The sequence below is a fragment of the Cryptomeria japonica genome, chromosome 10, assembly GCF_030272615.1.
Source record: "Cryptomeria japonica chromosome 10, Sugi_1.0, whole genome shotgun sequence".
Taxonomy (NCBI): Eukaryota; Viridiplantae; Streptophyta; class Pinopsida; order Cupressales; family Cupressaceae; genus Cryptomeria; species Cryptomeria japonica.
The window spans coordinates 753,230,552-753,258,323 of NC_081414.1; the positions used below are offsets into that span (position 1 = coordinate 753,230,552).

General features: G+C 33.1%; 1 protein-coding gene across 3 annotated transcripts; it reads left to right on the forward strand.

Annotated features, from left to right (window-relative positions):
• On the forward strand, window positions 1-27,772 carry LOC131076588 (disease resistance protein RPV1-like). 3 transcript variants are annotated; one of them, XM_059213383.1, is made up of 5 exons: window positions 1-761; window positions 17,995-20,453; window positions 20,578-20,638; window positions 27,155-27,266; window positions 27,578-27,772. In XM_059213383.1, the coding sequence occupies exons 1-2, from the start codon at window positions 241-243 to the stop codon at window positions 20,405-20,407; spliced, it is 2,934 nt and encodes a 977-aa protein (XP_059069366.1). In that variant the 5' UTR covers window positions 1-240; the 3' UTR covers window positions 20,408-20,453; window positions 20,578-20,638; window positions 27,155-27,266; window positions 27,578-27,772. The 3 variants fall into 3 exon arrangements, with proteins under 3 accessions (XP_059069366.1, XP_059069365.1, XP_057869831.2); XM_059213382.1 differs by lacking the exons at window positions 27,155-27,266; window positions 27,578-27,772 and adding exons at window positions 26,470-26,537; window positions 26,789-26,895; XM_058013848.2 differs by lacking the exons at window positions 27,155-27,266; window positions 27,578-27,772 and adding exons at window positions 26,470-26,537; window positions 26,789-26,895 and having other exon boundaries at window positions 17,995-20,448.

A 27,772-nucleotide genomic window follows, 5' to 3' on the forward strand; every position in this document is an offset into this window, starting at 1 on the left:
CACACAAGAACTTTCGCAGTGGTTCAGCTCTTGCAGAGATGTACAGCTTGACCTGACTTTAGAAGAAGACACGCTTTCCGTTTCATATTGGAAATAGCTTGACTTGAGCTGGGGATTTCTCTTATATCCATCCAGCATTACACAAAGTAGCACCGGATTGCCATCTGCTAGGACTTCAATTTCTTTATAGCTGTTTTGGTTCAATCCCGTCTGCCATTCTTTTCAGTTTCAACTCTTAACATGGAAGATATCAAGATGGAACAATATTACATGACTTCTATAACTAAAATTCCTTTCCACAGCGATAAGGAGTATCATGTGTTTCTGAGTTTCAGGGGAAAAGATGTGAGAAATACTCTGGTTCATCATCTCTATGAAGCTCTCACTGCTGCGGGACTCGATGTGTTCTTAGACAGCCACAAATTGAAAAAGGGAGAAATAATTGAGTCGAGCTTGAAAAGAGCAGTGGAGAGCAGTGCCATACGCATTCCTATATTTTCTAGAGGCTATGCAAGCTCTGCATGGTGTCTCAGGGAGGCTGCCGACATGTTGAGAAGCCGAGGGTTGATCATTCCTCTCTTTTATGATGTGGATCCAACTCATGTCAGATATATTCTCAAGGAATCCAGTCCGTACAAGGCTGCATTTGAAAAGCATTATGGGCATTCAGATCGATACGAAAGAGAAGAGATTGAGGGATGGAAGGATGCCCTTCATCAGATCTGTTCTCGGTCAGGGTGGTCCATGGATTTAACTGGAGGGTAAGTAAAACAAAACCTACCTTCTGTCTTTACCTGCTTGCTTTTCTATACAAAGTAGCATTTATTTTAGGTTAGGGCATTTATTTTAGTATAGGATTAAAGATGGAATGGATATTTAGTTGAACAAAACGTATGCTCAAACCAAAAAAACCAGTTATTCAATTGAGAATTTTTAGTTGAACCATTTCAAAATTATTAGAAATATAAACTTAATTCAATTATATCTTAAAAAATAGGATATTGTATTTTTATTTTTAATTAAAAATATTCATTAAAATTAAAAAAATTCACAAATATGTTCAGAAGATTGAGGTTGAAGTACAACATGTTATATGTGTATATTTGATCTCTAGGTGTATGTGTGTAGGAGAAACATGCTTGATAGTATCTTTTTTTAAAATTTTCATAATAGTGAACAAAACAAGTTATAATATAAATTCAAAGGGCTAATGACACTAAACTTGCTAGAAACATTCTAGTAAAACAACACATATACATGATTAACCAAATATTCGATAGTAAAACATCTAATAAAAGAATCAAACAACTAATTATTTTTGTAGTTTAAATTGGTTTATGCTCATTTCATAGATCAATAGAGATCGTACACATAAGTAATTTTGGATACATGTGCAATTGTATATATACATAAATATGCTTGTGTAGACCATATTGTTAGTGAATTGAGCAAAAAAAATACACCTTACATTGAGATCTTGTATTTGTTTACAAATCCTTAACTTTGCCAAATATATTGAAAGTCTATATAGTTGTTTGCACATTCTTTGAAGCTTTATGCGCATTTTAGTTTACATTTGAAGCATAAAATTGTAAAGGTTTTTAAGATTCGAGATATAAATATCACCATGCATTTTAACATATTCTAGTTTATTCCTACTTTGTTTGTTATTATATTTCAATAGATGTAAATAAAATTCATTAATAGTTTTTAAGATTCTTTGTTCATTTATGGATGGCTAAGTAATGTTGTAATGTAAAATTTCTTGATTCTTAGAATTACATTCAAGTAAAATTGAAACTAGATGAAGGGATCTTATATGGAAGAATTAATTTTTTATTGTTAGTTGATTCATATTTAACTCTTAGGATCAAATTTATAGTTGTATTGGCTAATTTATTTAGTTCTTCACTATGTCACTAACATAATAAGGAATTGATATTCTTTTGATACTTAATCAAATGTATAATGAATACATGTCCTTTTTTCTTTTTAAATTATTGAAAGCTATGTCCTATGAATATGGATATACCTATTAGTACTTATGCCAAATATTTTTTAAACTTATCTTTAGATAGTTATGCATATTTTGGATTTTTATAAGTCAGACATGTGTAATAGACTATAAATGATATGATAATTTATTGACCTAAATTTCTATTTCAGTTGTATTGTAATCTAATAAAAGTTTGTTGTTTGGAAATTTGTGGTCTACAATATCAATTAGCTAGTTTAAGGGGTATATAATGAATAATATTTGGGGAATCCTTATGCATAGGGCATGTCTAATATGTTTGGTCATATTATTTTCATTTCTCTTTAATTATTTTATAAATAAATCTAGAACACCTTTCCTTGTCTAGTAGAGCTAAAAGTGTAAAATAGTTGCTCACTCTCGTTAATTGACCAAAATTACTTATATTTTCATCATGATTTACACTTCATCTATCTAAACTAACTTTGCTCCTTAGTCTTAGATTACTATAGGGTATAATTTAAATTACGAATAGGATAAAGATGTTTATTCTCACCAAAAGGACTGTGGAACATCTTGGTATGCTAAGAATGTCATTGATGATGAGCAAAAGAAAAGCTTTTTTTTTTTTTCCAACATTCTTGGAGGAATGTGTAAGATTGATACACCAAATATGACCAGGATGGTTTCAATATTAATCAAGATAGAGTTTAGTAGAAATTCTCATAGGAGTTTTGAGTATCCAAAACACAAAGACATTAACTTGCTTGCATGAAAAGAGGAAAAACAACAATTAGGAGAGTCACTAGGAAGTATGGCTAATGGTTCAAGGATTTGATAGCGAAGTTGACATAAATTATCAATATTTTACTCCAACATAAATAGTTCATTAGAAGTTTGAGTGTGCTAATAATATGAGTTACTCTATTGTGTATTTATAACACAAAACAGGGCATATGATATTGCTTTGTGTTTAGAAGCTATTGGCAAACACAAGTTTTAGAGTGGCAACATGATTGAAGAAGAAGAAGGGCCAAATGATTGTATTCATGAAATAATTAGTTGGTGCACATGAATTTCAGTGAGGATTGTGATGTATTGATTAGAAGCGCATACAATGGTTAATAGTTTAATTGTGAAAACTAATAACATTTAGAAACAATATAAGGAAGATTCTCAATCATTAAGGATAAGAATCCTAGCTTTAAGGTCACGCTAAAGATTACAAGATAACATAAAAGAATGTTTAGTGTCTCATAATTTTATTTTCAAATTTCTTTTATGCATCAATTTAAGCATTCATCTAATAAATACTCTTGTAACTTGCTTATGTGACAAGATTGTTTATGAAGTAGGTAAGATATTTTCGTACATATGTACCTCTTTCCTACACACTCATCCATCTCACTTGATACACTTTTCATTTGCTCTTACAATTTTACCTGTGTTGTTTCCATTTTGCCTAGGTTCCTGCCTGAATTTACATGGTATTAGGGAATTGCAATTTTTCTCGTTCGTTGTTTCCTTTTCGCCTAGGTTCTTGCCTGAATTTCACATGGCATTAGAGCCTTGCTAGTGCAATCAGCATGAAGATTGCAAATTCGACGCAAATCTTGGCAAAGTACTTTAATTCAATCAAAAAAATTCAAAATATTATGAAATTTAATTTCATCTTTGCAAATTCTTCCGTAATTTGGTCGGTATTTGCAAGTCCTCTTGCATTTTGGATAATATCTGCAAAATTTCACTTCATTTTGCATAGATCTGTGCAAAGGCGGCTCAAATTTGTGTCTATTTGTGGTTAGAATCAAGGTGCAGGCATATATTTGATTGCATTCGCTGTGAGCAAATTTGCTAATATTTGGTCAAAGTTTGTTGCAAAGAATGCCAGTTTGTGCATATTTACATTTTCAGGCATTTAAATGTGCAATACATTAAATGTTTGCAATATTTGCAGAAATATTTGATTATTTGCAATTTGCAAACCAATATTTGCACGAGTGGTGTGGATTTTGTGTAAAATTTGTATGCAGGGTTTGAGTTTCGCAATCTGAGATCCCTCTGTTTTGACACTGAGACTTTGTTCAAAGGTGATGAAATATTTACAAATTGCTTTTTGGAATCTACTCTATGCAAAGAAATCTTCAAATTTTGGCATCAACCTACAGATTGACCTTTATTTGGCATTAGAATTCGTCAGAGTAGATAATAGTGACCTATTTAGGAGACCTGCAATATCACTTTGGCTCTGCATTTTGGCATCCAGATCGATCCTCTATGCTGGCGAGCAGATCAACTTAGGCATTTAAATCTATAAGTCAAAGCACAAACGATAATTTGCAATCTACGAATCAAGGGTGGCATCCAACATGGAATAGGTGGTTGGAGCATCGAGCTGTCCTTTGAACTTTCCGCAACACTGGCGAGTTCCTTAAGGCATGAAGCTTGTTCGATTCACTGGCTTGCACATATACTTGGCGTCTAAATTCCAGCCTTTGACTTGCCTTTCTAGTGATAAATTGGTGGTATTGAAATTTAGCATTTTAGTGCTTGAAAATCGACCTTTGCTGGTGTGAACCTGACTGATTGGAGGGCTTGAAGTCTACTGCTGCTGCCGCTATGAACTTTGCCGACCTCATTTCCATTTCAATTTACCAACCATATCTTCCTATGGGAAGGGATTTACAAGTTTCTCTGATTTTGGATTGTTAAATTGGTAGGCGTTTCAAATCTTCAGCCTAGGCGGCAGAGCTCAGGGGCGAAAATCAACCTTGCTATTTGTTTGAAATCTGCTTCTACGTTGTGCAATCGGCTAACCAACATTTGCATTTGGCATCTAAATTTGGCCTTAGTTGGATTTCGATGTGGCAGATCAGATCAGATTTACCTTTTTTGCATATTGGTTATGTTGACTCACTTTATTTCAGTGCTAAAGCTTGTCATTGGCGAATCAAATTTTGATACTTAAGCTTTCAGCTATGCATTGACGCCAAAATCAGATCTTTGTGCATAAGACGCTTGGTCCTTGGGCTGTTTATGGGCACTAAAGCTATATTTTTAAACTTTGGCTTGAAATTGCATGTTTGATTGGATGATTATGCATTTGCATTTTCTTGATTTTTATTACACGCGTCAAATTTGGTGAGGTCAGAAACTAGCACTATTCACCTCCAAAATTGCCAACATTTTGGTCACATAAACTCTATTTTTTTCCCTCTCCAATTTTTCAAAAAGGTGAATGCTATTTTTTGCAAAAGCATTTGTTTCTATAATATGATGCAATGGAATTGATTTTACACTATGTTTAATAAAGTGTCATTTTTTTTACTTGTCTTCACACTACATTGTAAAGTATCAACTGTAAGGGAGGGTCTCTATTGCTGAATCAAGGAGGGGTGTATTTGAGTTGTGTATGCTTCTACACTTCCTTCTTCACTTTTTTAGTTTGCACTAATCATGGGAGATTATTCCTTATGCACGTAATCATGAACTGAGATAATACTCTGCTTCGGTGGAGGGTCCATCTTGTCACCTAAACTTCAATTCCATCCTTAGAATTTGAATCTAACTTCAAAGAACAATTTGACTTGAGAACAAGGGATACTGAATGACTACCGTGATCATGGTCCATTGTCCTATCTCTTTAGACTCGTTCTTGAGCAAGATGATGAATGGAAAAAGTTCAAATGGTTTAACAAACATGATGAGGTCTATGGACTAATAGGTATTAAAATTAAAGAGGAAAATCAACATCACATTGAGTGCGCTGAGTGTCTTTTCATTGTTTGGGCCATCATCTAGCAGTTGCATGGTGACTTTGAATCTTCAAATAAGCGCAATATTCTCTTTCCTAGTACTAAGAAATCAACTGCTCCAACTTATGCAAACACAGATCATCAAGAATAATCAGTTGACATACATTGATACTCCACATGTTGTTGTACCTACAGTTGATGATATTCCATCTCTACAAATTGTTGCATCTACATTTGAAGATACTTCCGTTGCTACTTCCGAGCTGAGAGTCACTTCTTGGAGAGCTTCTAGTGGTTTGGTGCAGTAGGTTCATTTTAGTGTTTCAAATATAGCTCATCGGGAGACATTTCTACCAGACATTGTTTCTTTGGTTGTAGAATCCCACATTGCAGACTTAGAGGACGGCATTAAGGAGATTCACCTCCTCTTTCATGACAGTCCTATGGAGTTGCATCATCTTCTTTAGATGTTACATGAGCATCTTTAGACCCTTCTGTTCCTTCTCTATATCATCGTTTGTCACCATTTGGCATTAGTGTGGAGACATTTGAGTTGCATTTGGTGGACTCATCATTGTATTTGGACTATGGTCCACATTGGTTTCCATTAGATTCTAGATTGCCATCTTCATCATTATGACCTAGAACACTTGATTTGGCTAATGGGGACATTTGAGTCAAGCTCAAAGGCTTCTTCATTCATGTTGAGTTTTCTTTCCTCATATTCCTTTCAAAATTGAGAAGATAACTTGCATACTTTAGTGGTTCTATTTCTTCCGAATAGAAGAAATGTTGTTTGTTAGACTTGGATCAGCTTCAACATCTATTGTCAAGCATATATCATCATTGTAAGAGATTCTACATTGAGGTGGACTGGATGATCTCACTTCTTCTCTCTTATGAGAAGGAATTTTTTTCTCACATAAAGTTTTGTAGTTCTCATACATTACAGAGCATATTTTCTAGTGAAATCGAGAGACACATCTCCGACCCCCTAAGACACGTCTTGGAGACACAGATGCGTCTCCGGTATTGGTACGGTTTTTGAAAACCTTTGGATTTGCAAGAGACTGGTGGGTAGCATTTCCTGAAATCTCCGGAGTCTCCATCTAGAAAACTTGTCTTCTCCCAAAGTACCTAGGCATCTCCACTACACCTCCTGCATTTATTCAGCCTATGTCGAGTGAAAAAGACCATATTGCGAGCGCTAAAAGCATGAAAAAACATTTCACGAGCCTTTAGAAGCCCGTAAACGCAACAAAACCTTGTTTACAAGCAGATCGAGCCGAATATTAGCTGCCAGTGTATAGAAAGGATTCGCCATTGAACAATAAATCGAGCCCAATTTTGACCGTCCATTTTTGTGTCGAACGAAAATATGCCATATTTTTTCAAGATTCTAAATTTTCTTTGAAATATCGCCCGTTGCAATTGCGTTTGTAGACATGTATGCAAAATGTGCAAGCATTCAGAAATGGATTTTGTTGAAAAAAATTGCAAATGAAGTGAGGTTTCTACAAAATGTCAAAAAAACAAAATGGATTTACACCTTATTGATTTTATTTTTTAAATAGCAGTTATGGCATTCAATGAGACCACTTTTTTTTAGGCATATATATGTCATTATCTATTTATCTATTTAAATCATATTAAAAATAGAAATAATCTATTTGTGAGATATGTCATTGTTTATTTGTCTATTTAAACTGTTTAAAGTGGATATACCACATTTGTCAATTTAAACTTTGAAGTTCTTAGTTAATGGTAAGAGTACTACTCTACCATTGTTCTTGTTTCAAAGTTATATGTTTCATTGTTATGATATTTTTTGAAAATTATTATATTATATTGAAAAAATTTAGTGTTTCTAAGTACCCTCATTTCCTGTTTTTGAAAATTAGTTATACCAGTATTGGTACCAATCTCCAAAGCCTCAAAGTCTCTTTCATGCTTAGGTATCATGCCTAAGTGGCTTGCTTATGCAACAAGATAGTTATGGGGTAGGTAGGATACTTTTCCTATATATGTACCTCCTTCCTACACACTCGTCTATCTCACTTAATACATAGTTCATTTTCTAAAACAATTTCGCCTCTTTATTTTTTTCATTTTGCCTAGCTTCTAGGCACATTTCCCTATATACATACCTCCTTCCTACACCCATCCATTTCACTTAATGCGCTCTTCATTTGCTCTTGCAATTTTGCTTCTTTGTTGCTTCCATTTTGCTTAGTTTCCTAGCTAAATTTCATAGTTGAATAATTCTAAGATATTAAGTCATGTCCAAATTATTGTCTTTAAAGACCACTACATAACAATAATAATACTGTGTTTAATGGCATACTTTATCTTGTGTTTCAATGCATCTTCAGAATAATTTGTAGGATGAGTATGAGCAAGGGTATAATTGTGGGATTACTTGTGGGGACAACACTCCTATGGACATTGTTTCTCCTATTGATGATGGAGATTGTTAAGAGCTTGACAAGTATACAACTCCTAAAGGACACAAGAGAAAGACAAGGGTGGGGAGTCCTAAGCTCAAGGATGGTAAAAAGGCTGGTAGGAATAAAACTATCCTTTTATGAAAGGATCTAGATCCTAATAAAGAAATGCACAAAATTGTTGGTCATGAGGAAGAGAAAAAGGAACCCTAAAGGTTAATGAAAGTGCAACACAAAAATCTCCCTTCATTCTTGAACTTGTGGTGGGTGTTTCTTTCCCTTGAATATCAAATATGTGAATAACAAAGTTTCATTGGTAAAATTTTTGGTTCTATTAACTGAGCAAAAATTAGAATATATAAAAGTTATAAAATACTGTAGATGATGTCACCTACTACCTACAACTGCACACATTAATGAAGTCTAACAACCTAGCTTGACCATTAACAGTATAAAGAATTATTATTGTAACAAAATCCTTCCCCAAGCATATGGTGAAACTTTTTAGTATCGGTTTAGGATGCCACTTCTTGTCAAGTGACCAATATCATGGCAAAGTCATTTGACTTAAAACAATATCTCAGAACATTGTCACACTGAAGATATCATCATTGAAAAGCTCTTCACAACGGACTTTCTCACATCTCTAACATCAAGTCTTCTTGCAAATCATTCTCTCTCCCTCCTTGCCAGTACACACTCTTCCCATGCCTTGATTCACAAATCCAAACTCTTTTATATACAAAATTAATCATTTAAAATACTTGACTAGGTCTACCATATACATAATATACATTATTACATAAATTCGGCCACCTGGACCTAAAATATCCATTTTGGTCCACTCTAGGAGATAGAGAAGACATTTTGGTCCACTATTTTTCATTAAATAATTAGGAACAAAACATCAATAAAATTATTCTCTCTATCTCTAATAGCTAGAGATATTTTTCATCTCATTTTTTGAACATTAAATTCCCCTTGAACCAGGATGTTATGATATTACCTATCTTATGATGCCCTTGGGAAAATGGGCATCTTATGTCATGCAAGTGAAATAGGTGTAAATTATAAAATTTCTTAATCATCTAAGAAAATGAAAATTATGAAATGGGGAGTAGGGCTAGAAATTTTTTCTTGTATAGAAAATGATATGATGTCTTACCATGTGGCATATCAATCTTTTCCAAATTATGTGATAATGCTCCATCTATACATGTAATAATGTGTCTCTGTGTATAGCATCTGTCACTACTAGAAATATTAATCATAGGAATGTTAGTGATAATGTATGCATCTACAATTGGTTGCACACATAATGTGGAAGGGATTAGAGACGATGAAAAATAATACACATAAGTAAATGTAATCTAAGTATAAGTATACAAGAATTTGAATCATGCGAAATTAGTGTCAAGAATGCATCATATGACCATTGGGTAGGTAAGAATTAAGTGATAGGCATGAAGTTAATACAAACTAGAAATGGGCATAAACTAAGTAAATTTACCCTCAACATGGAAAAGTATAAACTAGATAATGGGTATATTAAGTAAAGTTATCCTCAACATTGGAAATGAAAGTGGTTATGTGGACTACAATGGAAAAAACACAAATGTAGATATATAAGATACTATGTTGGTAATATGCTTCCAATATGGCATCTAGGTACATGAACACACAATGGTTAAGATAAGGCTATATAGGTCCTTGGTAGTATCATAAAGTTGGTAACATAGTATCAAGCTTATAGGGGAAATATATGATGCCTATCATAGGAAAAGTCGGTAAAATACGTTACCCTTGCAATCTAAAGAGGTAGCTTTAGGAATAATGTAAGGTAATAAAATCACAAATAACATGGAGGCATGCATGATCCCCTTGATAAAGAAGATATGTCTGTGGAAGCCCAATGTGAAATGAAGAAGGGATGATGCCCACCACTCCAAAAGGATATGTCTAGGAGTGTGATAGGGCAATGAATTATAAAAAATGTTATATAAGATAAAGTGTATGAATTGTATAAGGCATGCAATCTAAATATGAAAATGAGTAAACATGAGGAATATATGCATGCCTAAAGATGCCTAACAAATACAACACATTTGACACAAAATGTGAAACCAAGATTGTTAGACAAGAATCATGAAAAATAAAATAGCTATAACAATGCACAAGGTAAGCTAACAAAGTAGTAGCCTGTAAATGATCATCCAGAGTAGAAAATATAGGTAAAGGGAATGGTATATAAAAGCATGGAAGGATGTGAAAGATGCAATAAGCATAAAGGTATCAAGCGAGGAAATGAGGTAGAAGAAAATGCCTCAAATGTGGGAGAGGGTAAGCACACAATATAATATAGAAGGTGAAATAAGCTTGCAAAGCACCCAAAAAAGGCATAATAAAGAAAGCCAAAGTGTAAAAGCAACAAGGAAAAACACAAGAATGACATCTAAGATATAGGTATATAAGTTGGTGCTCATATATCATCGAACAAATCTTGGAGCTTTAAGTGTTTCCTCTAAAATATCATCCCTATCTTAAAAGAACATGTTTGTCTTCAATTTTGTTTCTTTCTTTTTCTTCTTTAATAACATTTTCTATTACATGTGTTTCATCTTTGTATCCCTACATACTAAGTACAAACACATGATCATTATAGTTATGTTAGGAATTTCTTTACTCAACCAAGTTTCTCACTTCTTTTCTTGTTATTGTAGTGGAATAATCAGAATTTGATGCACCATAACTTCTTACTTTGAAACCCAAGTAGTCTTTTGTGTGTGAAACCCAGATCTTTGTATCAATTTTAATTCTATTTTGGTTGTTTTCTTTGTAGCTCCTTATGGTCCTTAGAAGGTTCATGTCAATTCCTTTTGCTTTGATATTTTAGGACTTTTAATTTTAGAAATAATGTAAGATATAATCATGTCACTATATTTAGGAATATTGAGAAGCTCACTCACTGGCATGAAGCTCTTGACATGACTTAAAATGTGTCATATTTATAGGGCTATAGTTTGGGTGCTCGGTGTATAATGTGAAACAAACACATCATTTGCATCAAGAAAAAAGGGTATGCATGTATTATAAGAAACAACATTCTTTCCATTTATTTCCTTCTTCTCTTAATCAACAACTAGTTTATTGGATGACACTACTCAACCTTGTTTGGTTTTATCACTTTGGATCTTTGTATTTTATGTAGGCATAGAGTTGTGGAATTGTTTAGTAGTCTAAAAATGCAAACTAGGAATCAAAACTGTTCACATCAACGTACATTAAAAAAAAATCACTAGGCCCAACTTCAAACCCTTTGGGAGCTGGGCACTAAGTTTAATTGTTCTTCTTTTGTGATTTGATATGATTGGATAAGATGGAAAGAGAAAATGTAAGAACTAGGTATGAAGTTGCAAATTTGACAATAACCAACATGAACAGTAAGCTACATAGCATGTATACAAATTTTGAAGACAGATCTAGAAATGGAATTAAGAAAGAACCTTGTATTTGTAATTTGAGCTCAAAAGTGGTGGTATTTATTAATAGGAACCACTAACTTGAAGGTGCTTGTTGCAAACTTCATGAATGGATTCTGAATCAAGATGCTCTACAAATGTTCTCCCTAAAATTTAGTTGGAAAAATGATGATCATTGTCACTATTTGACAGTGACAAGGCTTTTTTGCTTCTTCAAAATCTAAACTCATTCGTCTCAGTTTGGACTTCACAAATTTGTAATCCAATTTTTCCATAATTGGATCCTACACACTAAAAAGAGGGAAAATGGTTTTGGGTTGTGTAAGGGCTTACCTAGAAGTCAAACCCTATGTAGGTGTTGACCTCCACTACAACAATGTTAGATGGAAAAGAGAGCTTACCCTTGCAAGGTAGAGGCTAAATTTGAAGTCAAATGTTGAATTAAGAAGATTTTACCTCAAACTTGATGGTGTTGATGATGATGTAATTCTCTTTGGATAGGACCCTAAAGTGTTGATACAATAAAATGATATGACAAGATAAGATCAATTTATGAAAGCACACTCGCATGAAGATTGTTGTAACTTGTTGCCTCATAATGCCAAGATCTAAAGTAATGCCAAGATCTAAAGAAATTTGCTCATAATACTTACTCTAGGAGTTGATTAAAAATATGGATAGATGAAAATATATTAGGAAAGATTCTCTTATATAGGGGTCCCAAGGTATTTAATAAATTAGACCAACTCCAACAATCACATTAAAATTTTGAGATCATATAACAATTTCAATGGGAAGTGGCACATCAACAAGTTCAATTTTGGGCCTATTCTAGGGGGACTATGACACCTAACACCCTAATCCACCAAGACTAAGGTTCTTAGAGCCAAATTCCACCCAAAAAGGGGTGGGATAGAGGTAGGTGTGGCATGCATAAGCTTAGAGAACAAGATCAAATAACAGATTTAGCCTACAATGATAGTTTGTTAGTACAAGTTCTATAAATAAGCTTGGAAAGAGTATGAGGAGACACGCTAAGGCAAAAGGCCCAAAAGGGAGTGTAAAATTTTAAGCAGCAATAATTTACAACATTTTATAGCATAACATGACTTTGATCTTTCGGCTAGGTACTTTTTATTCATTGGTTGTTACATTGGAACCATCTTCTCAACCACTTTCTTAGATGTATTGTCATTTCCAATTTTGATATCTACTTTTTGTTTATCTTTTTCAACCTTTGAATTAACTTTATTTATCTTAACAAGCTTTCCTTGTGTTGGTACATGTATATTTAGTAATTGATAATCCACTTTCTAACTACTTTATTATTTCATTAGTGAGGACCTGATACCCTCATTATAAGGCTTTTTCCTTTTATATATTTACCTCATGAGCTACCTCAAATGTTCAAAATCATGAGTAAGAAATTTATATTGACTTGGACCAACATTGTACACTCATATTAAAAAGTTTGATCACTTATACCCTAGTTCTCATGGAATTGTTCATCCATTACTTCATACTCAAATGCATCCAATTGATCAATATCATCCTCGTGGTATTCAATACTTACTCTCAATGGGAAATTCTTCTTCATTTCTCACTAAAATGATGGGTCGTGATTCCTTGCATGAAATGAAGGGTTCATTTCACGTTGATTGATATTTGCACCATTTTCTTCTATTGATGTTAAAACTTTGTAAATTTACTTTCTAGGTTGATTGAGATAGGGTCACCACTTTTCAATTGGAAGATAAATTTTCAACTTTTCAAATCAGTGTTGCTACAACCACACTACCATTTCAAACTCATAATGGTTGCAATATTCTTTACCACAAATTCCCAGAGTTCTAAGATTATATGTTGAAGAAAACAATTAGTGGCAATAATGCCATTCTATTGGTTCTTGAAACTATTGCTCCAAAATTATAAAAAATAATTTTACGTTCAAGGTTAAGGGGTGTTTCTAGGAAGGTAAAACTAGGTTTAACAATAGACTATGAAAGGTTAAAATCCAATGAGCAAGAGTGGATAAGGTTTCCTACATTTTAGGCTCATATTAAACTTAGGAGGATTTTCCTAAAGGTATCATAAACAAGACTATAAGTAGTAAAGATAATGCAAGATATTAAGCTTATAGCTTGTATATAATGAAAGTTTAACCTAAAAGGTTGTCATCGGGTTAAAGGCTAACAAATCACACAAATGAGCTTTTATATAGCTAATATTAGCGTTATTGCAAAAAAGTGCAAGATGAGAGTACAAGAGTGCATGATTCACAAAATGATCTAAATGTTAAAACTCACATGATATTTTCCTATTAGAATGCTAAATCATGATCTGCATAATAAATTAAAGTCAATTATAAAATATTGTTGAATTATTTGTTCTTTTAAAAGGTGTGAGATTGAACTATATATTTTTCAAGGTATGATTATTATATAATGGACCACAAAGTCATACAAGAAAAAATAAAGGGAAAATGAATGAATTGAAGCATACAAGAACAAATCTCAGCATAGAGTTCATCACATGGAATTCTATAAATTCGACAAAAGAAACATGTGAGTCAAGGTAGCAAGAATTAGAGAAAAGGGGAACATGGAATGAGAAACACAGCAAGAGAATCACATGTGAAGAGGAAGTAGGAACCTAGATCAAGAAATGATAGAGGGTTGGGGGTTGGGCCCTAAGAAGGGCTATAGAGCTAGTAATTTTGTGAGAGGAGAGCTCATGAGGATTAATAGTTTTGATAGATTTGGAGCATGGGAATGCATCTAGACGTGCAAGGTTACTTTGGAGCCCTATGAGTGGGTCCTGGGAAGGAAGAGGGATTTGGGATGATTAGGGATTTGGACCTTACGAAGGAACGAGGATTGATGAGAAATCAAAATAAAGGTTGGGAAAAAAGGTGAGGGAAGGATTGAGTCCCAAGGTGGAACTAAGACTATGAAGGAAGAGGAGAGAAAGGTCAAGAATCGAGTCCTAGGAGTGATTGGGAATCAATAAGAAACAAAAGTATGAGGTTTGGGGCATGGGGAAAGCTTTGTAATAGGGACATAGTGCCAAGGTCCAAGGACCTCTTGGAGGTCTAGTCTCCATGGAGATATGGTAAGAGAGTTGGGATCATGGGTCCTAGAGTTTTGGAACTATAGGACAACATGCATATCAAGAACTAAGGATCTACAGGGATTGGGAACCTTTAGAAGTTGTCCCTTGATCCAAAGTTCATTTGCAAAGGTAGGCCTTAAAGAAGCATAAGATAATATTGTAGTGCGGATGAGGACTAGGGTTCTAAGATAAACTGGATCACAAGATCTAGTCCACGAATTCTAATGCCCAAAATATTGTAGCCCATGGGCATGGAATAAAAGCATATAAATGGGCATGGAATAAAAGCATACAAAGACATAATATTTTATTTTTTTACATTTGACCACCACAACACATGATGGACCTTGTATGGGAAAATTTTGGGCCAAAATGTGCAAAACAAGGAAAAATTTTTGATGGATTTCACAAATTTCTTGAAGAGGTCCCAACACAAAGGCTTTAAGAAGGAAATAAGACATTGTATAAAGCACACAAATATGCATTGATTATTGGTGATAACATAATGTGATGATCAAATAAGATATATCAATTAATCATAAAGAGATATGAATGTGAACACTTAAAGTAAAAGGCTATCCCAATGTCACCCTCAATGGTGAGGTAAGATAAGCTGTAACCTATACAAGTATTTCATGTAAGCACAAAAAATATGTCTTATGACATATAAACATATTAGTATTGACATGTAAAACAACCGTAGATAAACATATTTGTAGACACCTAAATTGTTGTAGCCTAATTAAATAAATATATTTTATTATTTAATTATTTTATCATAAGCCTTTAATTAAATAGATTTTTATTTATTTAATTAATTAATTTATCCTCTTCTAGCCTTTCCCTATTTAAATTATCTTTCCCTAAATTAAATAAATATTTTATTTATTTAATTGGTTCCACTTCCTCTATTAATTAAATAAATCTTCATTTATTTAATTAATTGATTAATTTTTTCCCTTGATGACACTTGTCATTTATTTTATCATTTATCCCAATTACCCTCTCATTATTGTATTATTTTTCCCACCTACTATTTAATCTTAGCCGACCATTTCCCCCTTGCACATATTAATTTTGTCCCTCCATTTTCTAAGGTGTGAAAGGATGAGATATCCTCTAACCAAGTATTCTAATGACATATGAGATCAACCCTTCAAGCATCTACACAACCATAATCTATTCTTTGTTGAGCTATTGTGCACACATATAAAATTTGAGAGCAACTATAATAATCAAGATCAATGGAGATAGGAGACAATGGAGATCAAACCCTACTAGACATGTGAATGGTATAATCATTTCAATTTGTTGATTTGCATGTTCTTAGTTTTCTTCATTGGTGTATGGTGAATGCTTATTGTAGAATTAGAGTTTGTTGTGGTTGGATCTGTTATGGTTTTGCAATAGTTTTCATCATCATATTTTCACCGTATACAATATCTACTAATAATGGTAGTGAATGTGAGGTATGCGATATCAAGGTCACTTAGTGTGAAAGGTATGGTGATGAATAATATATATAGATGGAAAAGGGAGTTAGATAATGGGATAACAAGCTAAAGAGTCTAGATAGAGAGGCTAAAAATACTTGCAAATGCCATAATAATGTTATGTAATTGAGATCTATTGAAAGTACACACCGACTAAAAATATTTATACTGAAGTATTCAATTTAGTAATAAAGTACAATTGCAAATAATGTAGATTTGTAATTAGTCTATATCTGTAAAATCTATTTTAAATAAAATAGACTTTGTTCCTCATAAACAAATTGGACTCTATTCTAGACAATTTGGCTTTATTCAATAAAGCAAGTTAATCTTATTTTTTGAAATACATAAACTTAAATTACTTGTGCAAATATTAAAAACTATATGAAATTAAGTTAATCCAAATAAACTAGACTAATTAAAATTCGGTTACTAGTGTAGATATATAAAATATATGATACTAAAATTAAACTATAAGCTGATGTGAAATTAAGATAACTCAATCCAAATAAATTGGACATATTGCAAATCAATGGATAAATATGATTATATCAAATAATTTAGATTTAAATTATTTATGTAGATATAAAATATATATTAAATTAAATTAACACATTCAAATGTGAAATTATATAAGAATGTGAAATAAATTGGACATATTCAAAATAAGTAGACCGGCAATGTTAGAATTTTAGGGCCTAACTATTAAAGTGTCTCAAAATCTGCAAACTAGTTGGGTTTTGCTTTGGTTGAAATCCACACTTGTAGATTTGATCTTAAGTCAACTTGAACTTGTATTCATGTAAATTAATTGAAAATTATTTACCTTAGTCATTTAATATCAATAATGATTGGTGATGTTGTAAACACCTTTGAGGAATCTATTGAATTGTGAATATCATATTCCCTTTTGTTAGAGCCCTCTGTGTACGAATTCAACAATTTTGGAACAATGAGTGACACCGACAGTATGACATGCAATGGACTTATATACTGATATACTGCTACATGGTTATTCTCATTAATTATCTTTAATGTCATCATTGTGATTCTAAATAAACAAATATCTGTTAAAAAATAATAATACACATATAAACACAAACATTTATTAGGTCGGCTCACAATAGCGGGTAAAAAGGTTGTACAATAGCTCAACAATTTCTAAATTTCAATTTTGAATGTTTTGAAATTTAAGGGCCAAATCTGAACATAAAAAAAGATGTCAATGAATTCCCTAATTGCATATGTAATCCAAAGTGGTAAATGATATATATTAACAATCAAACCAATCCTAAAAATAACTAATAATATCATGAACCAAATTTATATTAGAATATATTATTTAAGAAGATATCTAAAAAAAATTGTCCATAAACCTTTGATTTGGTGAATGCAAAACCCTACCAGAATAGTGGCTAAAAAGAAAAAAGAAATAAACTATTTTTATTATTGCAACTCTATAACTCGAACAGCATATATTTTAATAAATTAAATATTGAATGTTAAACTATTTTTAACCTTTTTAACTCTTATTTCTTGCTTGCGCTTTCTTAATTTATATAATAATATTTTATTTTTTTATTTTCCAATTTTTATTCAACCACATGATATGTTTTGAACTTTTGTTACCTTTGTCTCTGGTGCCAAAATGTTATCTCTTTTTACTGCTTTTGCATTTTGTAGTTATTTTGAGAACATTAATATATATCCACTTTTAATTAAAACGGCCATGTGCAGCTCTGAAGTGCGGCTAATAAAGACAGTAGTGAATGACGTGATCAAGACATTCGACAGAGTGCACTTACAGGTTGCCAAGCACCCTGTGGGACTTGAAATCGTGACCGACAATCTCATTCACAAATTTAAACTCAATTCAGAGGGAGGTGTGATTAAAGGTGGATTATGGGGCATTGGCGGTATTGGCAAGACCACTCTTGCCAAGGCTCTCTATAATCAAGTTTCTGCTAAATTTGACGCTGCGTCTTTTGTATTTAATGTCCGCGCTACTGCTGCTGCTGCAGAGGGAAGAGACTTGATAAAATTGCAGATGCAAATTCTCAAAGATTTAATCAGCTATGATGGAGAAGTGAACAGTGTTGAGGAGGGCATATCTTTGTTCAAGCATCGTTTGGGAGGAAAACGTGTGCTTCTCATTTTAGATGACATGGATGGTAGGGAGCAATCAGAGGCTTTGGTTGGGGATTGGCTGGCCCCTCGTAGCAGACTTATTATTACATCTAGAAACAAACACATTCTCCATCATGCGGGGGTCTCATCTGAATTCATCCACGAGATGAGTGGATTGCAAATAAATGAAAGTCTCCACCTATTTTGTTGGCACGCCTTTCTAAGAGAACTTCCAACTCCCACTCACAAAGATCTGTCAGAAAGAATAGTGGAGGCTTGTCAGGGGCATCCTCTTTCACTGGAAATCATTGGATCGCTCTTGTATGACAAGCAGAATGACCCTAATTGCTGGACAGAAGCCTTTAACAACATTACTCTCCACCCAGGCATTCATGAAAGACTCGAAATCAGTTACCATGCCCTTACCAAAGAGGAAAAGGAGATATTTCTCGACATCGTTTGCTTCTTCATTGGAGAAAACAAAACGTATCCCATTGTTTTCTGGAGTTCTTTGTACAGAAGAGTACACACAGCTATAAATAATCTCTCCCTGAAATTACTGATAAAGATTGACAGCGAAAGTAGGTTTGATATGCATGACCATTTGCGAGATATGGGTCGAAGCATTGCTGAAAGAGAAAGAGAAAGAGAGGGTACCCGAGTATGGGATGCAGTTCATTTAAACAGGGGAGTATCCAATAACAACATTATCTCTCGCGGCATTCGACTCAATGGAGGTAATTCACAAGGGATTAAAACGTTGTGTGGACCTGGTCTTCGACTTCTTCACTTGGAGAATGTGCCAATTGCCGGTATCACACTTCTTCCCCCAAGTTTGATATGGTTGAGGTTGAAAGATTGTGAGAAGCCATCTCTCTTCAGTTTTATGAGTAACATTTGGCGCTTTGCAATACAACAGCCCTTTCACTTCAGACTTGTGGATAATATTTGGGATTTGAGGATACTGCAAATAGACGGGAATATTTCCAACTTACAATATTCTCTTTCTTATATTTTTGGCAACCTGTCACAGTTACAGCATTTACAGTTGAGATACTGCAGCAAATTAAATAAGCTCCCTCGTACCATTGGCAACTTGTCAAAGCTGCAGAGTTTATATTTGGAAGGGTGTAGAAAATTAAAGAAGCTCCCTCGAACCATTGGCAGTCTATCACAGCTGCAGCATTTAGATTTGGGAGGATGTACAAATTTAAAGAAGCTTCCTGAAACCACTGACAACCTATCACAGCTGGAGCATTTAAATTTGTTTGGGTGTGATAATTTAAATAACCTCCCTGATACCATTGGCAACCTATCACAGCTGCAACATTTAGATTTGAGAGCCTGTACAAATTTAAATAACCTTCCTAATACTATTGGCAACCTATCACAGTTGCAACATTTGGACTTGGGATGGTGTACAAATTTAAATAACCTCCCTGATACCATTGGCAACATATCACAGCTGCAGCATTTAGACTTGGGAGGGTGTACAAATTTAAATAACCTCCCTGATACCATTGGCCACCTATCACAGCTGCAACATTTATACTTGAGAGACTGTACAAATTTAAATAACCTCCCTGATGCCATTGGCAACCTATCACTGCTGCACCATTTAGACTTGCGAGGGTGTACAGATTTAAATAACCTCCCTGATACCATTAGCAACCTATCACAACTGCAGCATTTAGACTTGAGAGGGTGTACAAATTTAAATAACCTTCCTGACACCATTGGCAACCTATCACAGCTGCAGCATTTAGACTTGGGAGGGTGTAAAAATTTAAATAACCTTCCTGATACCATTGGTCACCTATCACAGCTGCAGTATCTAAATTTAATCAGGTGTACAAATTTAAATAACCTCCCTGATACCATTGACCACCTATCACAGCTGCAGTATCTAAATTTAATCAGGTGTACAAATTTAAATAAGCTCCCGGTAGTGTCACAGCTGCACGGACATCAACTGCAAATAATAGAGTGGCTGCATGGACATCAACTGCAAATAATAGAGTGAGTGATGAAGACTTTTATTGTTGGGTGGAAAAGAGATTGAAGGTGAGGTGGAATAATACGTGACTTGATATAAGTGGTGTTATTTTCTTTTATTTAGAGTGGGAGAATATTAATACAAACTTTTTTTGTTTTCCTAATTTGAGGCATTAGCGTTTGGTGATGACTTTGCAGAGATGCGGTCAAGGTTGGAAGTTGGGAGATTAAAGCTAACCCACTTTTATCATGATCAATGGTAAGCTCTTTTTTCAGTTTAGTTCTATGGGAGAGTAAATGTTAGGGTATATTTTAGATTTATTTTCTTTAGATTGTTATTTTTTTTATATTCATTAACAATAAAAATTATATGGTTTTAAAGAAATATAATGAAAGTGTTGTATATATATATATATAGAACATCTAAATTTTTAAAATGAAGTATAATTATAATTGTTTTAATTTAACATTTTTATAAAATTAAATAATTTATATTAACATTATTTTTAATATTTATCTAAATTATTATTTTAATTTTTATTAATTTTTAAATATTATATATTTTTGTTCTTTATTGAAGATGAATAGTAGTAGAGAAATCATATCTAAAAAAATGTAAATTATTTTATTAATTTTTTATATAATTATGATTTAAATTTATGTATAGATAAATGGGTTTGGAAGTTACAAAAGTTTTAAAACCACTTTATTTATAATTCAATAGCTATTATCATGGAGAAACATTCTACAATGGTAACAAGGGACAGAATTTAATGGTATGAGTGTATTAACAAACACTCTTATCTTCAAAATCTTAAATGTGATGGTCATTCTCATTCAAATTGTCATTATTTTTTAATAGACATTATATTTCTAAAATAAACAATTAATAAAATTTATCATAAATAAAATAGTTTGAAAGTTAAATAAAATGACCGTAAATGAATATCTCATAGATTGTTATACAAAGATTTATTCAAGATGTCTATAGTAGTTTATTTTTTAGTACTTTCTTCTTATGGAAATTAAAAAATACAACACATGAAAGTAATTATAAAATAGTTAAACTGGCAAAGTGTGACTTTGCTTAGGTGTGGATCTTGGAGATATTCCTCTTTGCACTTGGTTCAATGTTTCTCTTTAGGGAGATGACCCTTCTCTTGGAGGGAGGAGTGGCAGGCAGCTCATGCAGAATAGATGCAAACATCCTTTGTGGAAGATAAATCGGGAGGGTCGGTGGATCCCTCCTCAACAGTTTTGAAAATTAATACTGATGGTTCTTCTTGGGGCAATCTTGGTCATGCTAGAATACGCTAAAATAAAATTAATTACTAGACTATTCTTGATAGCAGGGCTAGTAGGCTTATTATTTCTGAATTGACTACGACTATTTTAAGGGCTAGCAAGCAAATTAATTACTGATTAATAAGGGGGGCTTGACTAGGGATAGCTGTTTGATTAATTTACTAATTAATTAGAGGTAGATTAATTGTTATTGTGTGCATTCATAGGGAATTCTAGTTGATGGGTGTGGGGCGAGTGGTTCTCCTAAGTTCTCATGCCCCCCCTCCCTTATAGTTATAGTAGGGCCAAAATCATGGAGAATCTTGACAAAATAATAGACACGTGATCCAACTGATGACTAGTATCACATATATAAAGGATATATAGATGGGTGATGTGGTGCCTTAGGCCACTGAGCCTTTTCTTTTTTTTCTATTTATAAGGTTCTTACTTTGTAGATATTCTATTATTTTGTTGACTTTTCATTTTGCATGTAGTTGAGAAGTTTTCCTGAAATTAGATCCTAGCAATTGTAGATGGATTGAGATAGTCCCATTTGTATGGTGAATTTTTTTTCAAGAAAAAGCTATCCTCTACTTATAAAAGTGTATTTGTAAGCATTCAAAATTGAGTCACTTCCTCCTTAGTCGGTGGCAGTTTCAAATAGTTACATTTCTTAATTGAGGGCAGTCCCATTAGTTGACTAACCATACATCCATCTGTAACTAAACAGAAAAGTGTTGTGGATAGGTGCTATGCCAAGACACACACTGCCTTATTCTATTATGTGACTATCTTACTGATAGACCTAGTCATTGCTCAACTCGGGATACAAAAAGATAGGTAAAATAAATTTCTTATTCAATTGTGTTCTTGAATTTGATATATAGGATAAACATAAATTTTATTTTAGTTTTCATGAATCCTTTGAGGTGTTGAATTTAATTTATTCAAATGTATTTTCTTTCATTGTTGTTATTTCAATTTCTATCTTTATATTATGTATCTTTTATAAATGCTTATTTTAAAAAGAGATGAGTAAATCTAAATTCTTTAGTTGGATTACAAAGTTTAAGCTATTTTGGAAAATCAATTTGATAGAAAGATCGAGGTCTTGATAATTGATAATGTTAGTGAGTTTTGTTTTGCAAATTTTAGCAAGAGTGTAAACACACATGAGATTGAAAGACATAAAGTAACTCCATATACTCTCAATAGAATAGAGATGTAGAAAGAATGAATAGGACATTGATCAAGAGGGCTAAGAGTATGTTTGATGGAGCCAACCTAGAATATAAGTTAAAGGAAAAAGCAGTTGCTATGACATGTTACTTGATTAATATATCTCCTAAATTAACTCTTTTTTATAGGACTCTTATGGAGGTATAGACAAACAAAAATCTCTCATTACAACATCTTATAGTTTTTAGCTAGAGGAATAGTCACATGTGCCTAAGGAGAAGTAGTCAAGATTGGAATTAAAAGTAGTGAAATGTATTTTTATTGGTTATAGTGTTGGTGTGGAAGGGTACAATATTCCAGAAGTATTACTTATCCACTAGTGGCCACACCCGATGGCGGGCTAGGGGCTTTAAGAACTTGTGGTTGAGAGAGTTGTATACAATAAAAGAGTTATTTTCAGATATATTAAGATTTCTTCCATATTATTGTATCTAAAAGAGGATGAGAAAATGAAAATGTAATTTAGTTAACCACCAAAATTGAAAAGATTTAATTAGAAGATCATGAAAGATTTAAAGTGCGGAGAGCTCAAGCAGTTTTGGTAGCGCTTGGGAATGAAGGTATAACTCTCACATCAACTCTTGATTGGAGATGTAATTTTAATTCGATTATTGATATTGATGAGTTTGAATTTGTGGAGGCAGCAATGAATATGGGTGATTTTATGTCTTGGAGAATGACTATGGTTGGGTTGAAGAAGAATGACTCATGGGAATTATTACCCTTGTTAGAAGGAAGAGAGCTTGTTGCATATAATGAGTGTTCAAAAAGATGATCAATTTAGATGGTAATGTTGAAAAGTACAAGGCGAGATTGGTTTCAAAATGATATTCCTAAGTTATGGGGATAAACTTTGGTGTGCTTTTCTTCTAGTGGCTAAGTAGACATCTACTGGGTTTGTGTTATTTGTAGCAACAACTTTTGATTTAGATTGGGTAAGAGATGTTGATAGAAAAAGATTCACTAGTAGATTTGTTTAATTTACTTGGTGGTGTTATTAGTTGGATGAATAAGTGACATTTTGTGGTCAATTTTTACACTATGGAGATTGGGTACATGTTTAGCTACTAATGCTTGTAAGGAGGACATTTAGCTCAATAGATTATTTTCATATGTGGGGAAAAATAAAGGAGCTATCAATTTTTTTTGTGATCATTAGAGTGCCATATATTTGGAAAAGGACCCAAACTTTCATGCAAGGTCAAAGTGCAAATATGTTTTGTACCTTTTTGTTTGTGGTTTGGTAGAAAATGGGAGGGTCATGTTGAAGAAAGTTGACACTTTGCAAAATATTACAAATGAGAAGTTCAAGTGGTATAGTAAATCTATCATGGGTCTCTCTATCCCTACCAAATACTTCATAGTGTTGGTATTCCATTTGATATTGCAAGGTGTTCTACTAGTGGAAGAATGTTAGGAAAGTTGTCTCAGTCTTTATCCAAATGATAAGAACAAAATAATGTAATTTTTGGACTCTACCATAAATTTTTTTTAGGTCTCTAGAAGTCAATTTAGACACTAGAAATATCAAAATGGTCTTAATTGGGGCAAGTAGATTATGATGATGCCAACCTCTTTCTGATCTACAATTTTCAAAAAGGGAGCTTAATTGGCTTCTCATATCAAAAGTTATACCCTACAAAAGTTGGGCATCACACATTAGAAATGTAAGAACATCTATAACATATAAGAACACTACAAGGGGTAGTTATACTTGTTGACCAAGTTGTGATGGATATTATGAAACATCGAAAAGTATCCTTGAATGGAGATAATGGAGCCAAAATGGAGCACCCAAGTTGTTGAATGGATTATGATGAGCTTATGCCAGGAGGAAGGAGTACTTATTTTTAGCTTGTGTACTCATCTTGGAACTTGGGCATTGCATTATTTTTGATTTTAAGTATCATTTATCCTATTTATATTGGGTGTTTGAGATGGAGGTTTCATAGTGAGTTTTGTAGGTACCTTTTTCTTACCAAAATTACTCTAGATATCTTATTGGTGATATTTTTGTAAAGCTTTAGTCTTTGCAGGCGTATTATAATCATTGATTAATGAATTGTGCATGATTTATTTTTAATGTGAAATTTTATTTATAATTTTTTTCATATATAAATTAGATGTTATGACACATTGTTTTATATTTATTTTCTTATAACTATACAATCAATTTAATTTCTATACATACCTCTTCTCTTAAATTAATGTAAGAAACTTATTTCACATCTTTAATACTTTTTTAAAAAAATGAAAAAAATTGAAAATGGAAAACTGATTGTGATTATATGCCTACATGTTAGATGCTGACACCCATGCAAATGTTTCCTCATTAATCAAAAATAGAATTTGAAAATATTTGACTTTCTTTTGACATCCGTAGAAATAACAAACTTCCCATATTGCTATGACGTCAACAAACTAGACTATCAAACAATTTTTTTTTTTATACATTATTTAAGGCTTTGACTTCATAGAACCCCAGACGACCTTTATATTACGTACAAAAAATAGCAAATTGGCATCGCGTACACATTGTTACAGATTAAGATTGTGTATTTTGAAAATAGAGGAAAAAATACATAAACACAGAATGATACACAGAAGCATAGAATGTTTTGCCACAATTAAAACTTTATTCAACTTCCAGAATAGGTTACTTTTTGCAGACTATTCAAACATTACAATTGGAGTCAAATAAACGATGAAAACAAATAGTATTAGGCTCATGCATCACCTGTCAACAAAGCTGCTCCTTAAAGTGATGCACATCATCTTTTCCCCAAAGGATTCAAGTAATACCCTAAAGAAAGCGGGAATGATTTGTCTCCTGCATTGCAGATAAGGATCTTCCTCAGTGTTGTAGGTACAGATAAGAATTACATTGTTGTATATGGAAGAGCAACATACATTCTTTTGAAATCTCAAGAAAGAGGAGGCATTCTTGCATGGAAATTATCTTCAATCTCAACTATGACATTGTAACCTCAGAAAGGCAAAATAACATTAAAATTTCCTTTAAAGACATCATTCATGGTTGCAAAAGGAAAATTTTTTATCACCGCATTAAGTTAAAAAAAAGGGTCAAAATATCAAATCCCATCAAAATATCAAATCCCATACTTTTCCCGTTTATGCTTGTAAGAAAGTAGGAAACTGTGTCTCATTCAGTTTACCATATATCTACTGTTTTCTTCGGATTGGCTATATCAAATGGTGTCTAATTGTTTAACAAATATTTTGTAGCATAAGGAATCCCATTAATTTCTTAGAGTTCCTTTCAAGCTTTAATCTGACTATATGAGACTCCAACTAATTTGCATTCTAATCTGCATCCTTCTTATTATTTTGCCAAATAGTATGTCTGTCAAACTTATGAGTGCGGGACTCTGAGGTTTGAAAGATAACGCCATTTAGAATCTTCTCTCTTGAGTCGCTTTGTTTCTTTGATCAAATGCTCGCATGTACTTTGTACTGAATGATTATGTAGATGCTATATTTTGAATATAGAATTGCATTACCTCATTTTAAGTTTGACCTGATTACTTTGCTCCACATAAGCAGATACCAATTGGAATCCTATCCCCGCATTTATGGGAGATACTGGGTCTCTAGCCACAACACAATGATTGGTTCGTAACATTTGCCTCATTTTGTTATTCTTTTTGTCAAATAGACAGTCTATCACTCTTACGAGTGCGGAACTTTAAGGTTTGAAGAATGACCCCATTCAGAATCTTCTCTCTTGAAGTTGCTTTATTTCTTTGATCAAATGCACTCATATACTAAGTACTTGGGACTGGATGGTTGTGTAGATGCTATGCTTTGAGTATAAAATTGCATGACATCATATTAAGCTTGACCTGATTACTCTGCTCCACAGAAGCAAACACCAAGTGGCATCAATCCTGTTCTATGCAAGTTCTAATTCTACTGGGATCTGCATTTATGGGAGACATTGTGACACTAGTGACAAAAAAATGTATTGGCTTGTGACTTTAGTGACAACACAATGTATTGGTTTGTAACATTTCTTTTTGTCAAATAGTTAGTCTGTCACTCTTTATGAGTGTAGGATTTTGAGGTTTGAAGGATAACCACATTTAGAATCTTCTCTCTGGAAGTTGCTTTGTTGTCTTGATCAAATGCACACGTATACTTGGGACTGAATGATTATGTAGATGCTATGCTTTGAATATAGAATTGCATGACCTCCTTTTAAGTTTGACCTGCTTACTCTGCTCCACAGAAGCAGGCATTAAGTGGCATCAATACTGTTCTATGCTACACCGGGCCTTCTGTCTCCATGGTTGCTGCATATATGGGAGACATCTTGACTCTAGTGCCAACAGAATGTATTGGTTTGTAACATTTCCTCTTGTAACAATATTTTCTTGCATGAACTTTGTTGCTACAAACTTTAAACTTGCAAGTCTCCAAAGTGAGAATGTCTTATTTTTGCAACTAATAGATGCATGTTCCCAACAACTTAGCACATTATTATAGACGTGTATTAAGTGATATGATTTGTTGACTACTAAAGTTGTAATCAATTGTAAAGTATCAGTTCTATGGCTAAATGCTCATCTATCTCTAAACATATAGTATGATGGAATATTTTTTTCCTTTCTAGTTACCTTTAGCTACTTGTTTTTTCTTTTTCTTTTTGTAGGTAAAGATGAAACTTGCGTGGAGGAAAATAGCAGGGATTATATAGAAACTCTCTGATGGTCTTTGGGACAAACCATTCCATGAGATTGTCAGCGGTACTTCGGAAATTTCATGGTTAAGAGACTAGTCTTTGGTGAAGCATCTAATGACCTCTTTAATAAATTAACTTTCTTGCTGGTATCTTATGGCTTATCTA